This window comes from Pantherophis guttatus, chromosome 5, assembly GCF_059756535.1.
Source record: "Pantherophis guttatus breed Tessera chromosome 5, ASM5975653v1, whole genome shotgun sequence".
Classification (NCBI taxonomy): domain Eukaryota; kingdom Metazoa; phylum Chordata; class Lepidosauria; order Squamata; family Colubridae; genus Pantherophis; species Pantherophis guttatus.
The window spans coordinates 41,135,610-41,138,137 of NC_142067.1; the positions used below are offsets into that span (position 1 = coordinate 41,135,610).

Sequence of the window (2,528 nt, forward strand, 5' to 3'; positions counted from 1 at the left end):
GACACGTTAGGAGAAAACTTAAACATTTGTTATATACCCAATTTTTTCCTGTTACTATTACATTTGTGTTTCTTCTCTTATTGTTAATTTTTGTAGCTATTTTCATTATATCTTGGTAAGCAATGCTGTAAGGGTGAGAGTGGCATAACCTCTAATACAAATAAATATATCCAGAATCTGTAAATCATTTTGCTGTGTATAGTTCTTGCTGTATATCTCACTGTACCAGACTGGTAGAATTGTAATGGTCCTGCTCCATAAGGAGATCCAAATTAAAGCATCCTGACAGATGGCTGCACAGGCTTTGCTTAAACAATTTTCTTATGAATTGATTCTATGATCTCCTCTGGCTGATAGGAATTTTTTCATAGGATGTATAGTCTGAATCCATTATTTAATTCTTGTAGTCTGAAATGATATAGATTCCACCATTTTAAGAATGCTTTCACGTGCCCTTTCAATCTTTTATAAAGGATCATCCATCCAGCTCCCTAAAAATATGTCTATAATTATAAGTAATATAATCTATTGATTAGATTCATCAATCCATTTCTCCTTCAGTCATTGCAATTTTCTTTTATTTCTAGCAGTCAAATAGAAATCAGGAATGAAACTGAGACTACGTAAAGACTTTGAAGGTATTCTATGAAAATAAAATGAAAAAAAAACTTGCATATATAAAACAGAAACAGTTTGGATTTAGTTCTAGTGAACATAAATATTATAATACACAAAATAATAGCATAATCAAGAGTATCCAATATTGTTTTATTACAAGTTATCAGTATAAATATATTGCAAAACTGAAAGTTGTGCTACTGGAATATAGAACTGGTATGATATATATGATAAAGAATTTAAATTTAGTTTATCCTTTATATTCAAGCAGTTGTGAAAATAATTCTATCTATCTATAATATATATGTGCATTTTCACACTTATAAAATAACTTTATAATCAATTAAATACAATTATTAATTGTAATTAATAATTATTTAAAGTAATTAATTAATAATGAAAGCAGTTAAACAATGCTTTTTTAAATACAGAGGCTGGATTCACACAATACCCAGATAAATAATATTACAGTTTAATGGTGGTTTATAAATCCAGCCAGTGTGTATTTTTAATGTCTTATATCAATTGAATATTGTATTGGTCTTTGAGACTTTTTTCTTTACCTTTTCAGAAAGAATCCTACTGACATGGAAAACCAAACTTTTGTAAAGGAGTTTATTTTTCTGGGTTTTTCAAACCATCCTGATCTCTATATTTTATTCTTCTTTATGTTCTTAGCAATCTACACAATAACTTTAGTGGGGAATGCTCTGATCATCACTTTGATCAAGACTGATGTGACTCTGCATGCACCTATGTACTATTTCTTGACAAATTTGTCCTTTCTAGACATTTGTTATATCTCGGCCACAATCCCCGTTATGCTCATTAATTTTTTTCGACTGAGGAAAACTATCTCGTATATAGGATGTGTTGCCCAATTGTTTTTTCTCATTACTTGTGCAGGAACAGAATGTGTACTGTTGGCTGTCATGGCATATGATCGCTATGTGGCTATTTGTAGTCCTTTGCATTACTCTAGCATCATGAACCATAGTGCTTGTAGGAAGATGGCAGGGTTCTCCTGGTTTTGTGGTTTAGCAAACTCACTGGTGCACACCCTTCTTGCATCATCCTTAATTATCTGCAAATCCAATCAGCTCAGCCACTTCTTCTGTGATGTCCCCTTGCTTTTGAAGCTCTCTTGCTCGGATACATCAGTGAATGAAGCTGTACTCCATCTAGCCAGTGCTTTGATAGGACTCACCCCCTGCCTCTTTACATTAATCTCCTACATCCGCATCATTGGCACCATTCTGAAGATCAAGACTTCCAAAGGCAGAGCTAAGGCTTTCTCTACCTGTGCTTCGCATCTGATTGTAGTTATAGTATTTTATGGAACTGCTAACTTTAATTATAACAGGCCTAGTTCAGGATACTCTTTGGATATTGATACTTTGGTTTCCTCTCTATATTGTATTGTGACCCCCATGTTAAATCCAATTATTTATAGTCTTAGGAATAAAGAGGTAAAGGCCAGCCTAATGAAAATGAAAAAAATATTTTTCTTTGGCAGTTAGAACTTGAGCAGAGAAAAGAAGTCTACAAGATTACCAATATTTAGGATCCAGGAGCCATAAAATATTGCTTCTCCAGATACCATCCAACCTAGACATTAAGATCAACCACCCACCTAAAGCTCTAGCACCCCAGTTATGGAAAACTTCCCAAGATAAATTAACTGCCCTCCCCTTGTTTGTCTTCTATACCGAAGATAAATCTTTTTACTCATCCATTTTGAAAACACTAACAGATCCAAGATTAGGCTGCAGTTTACACTATTATATTGTGGGTTTTTTTTAGAATGAGTCACATTTTATTTTTATAATGGTGGTTAACAATTATTGTCTTATTATTAATAAGACAATTTTATTGTCTTTGTTGATTCATAAATATTTGCTTAACATAGT

The 2,528-nt window shown here is 32.6% G+C and overlaps 1 protein-coding gene across 1 annotated transcript; it reads left to right on the plus strand.

Annotated features, from left to right (window-relative positions):
• The first annotated feature begins 1,202 nt into the window (after window positions 1–1,202).
• LOC117664093 (olfactory receptor 5V1-like) lies at window positions 1,203–2,138 on the plus strand. The gene has a single exon (XM_034414855.2). It carries the CDS (start codon window positions 1,206–1,208, stop codon window positions 2,136–2,138), a length of 933 nt encoding a protein of 310 aa, XP_034270746.1. The 5' UTR covers window positions 1,203–1,205.
• Window positions 2,139–2,528: the final 390 nt, after the last annotated feature.

Bases quoted from the DNA above. Each gene is read 5' to 3' on its own strand.
- LOC117664093 (XM_034414855.2), top strand. From the start codon at position 1,206: ATGGAAAACCAAACTTTTGTAAAGGAGTTTATTTTTCTGGGTTTTTCA.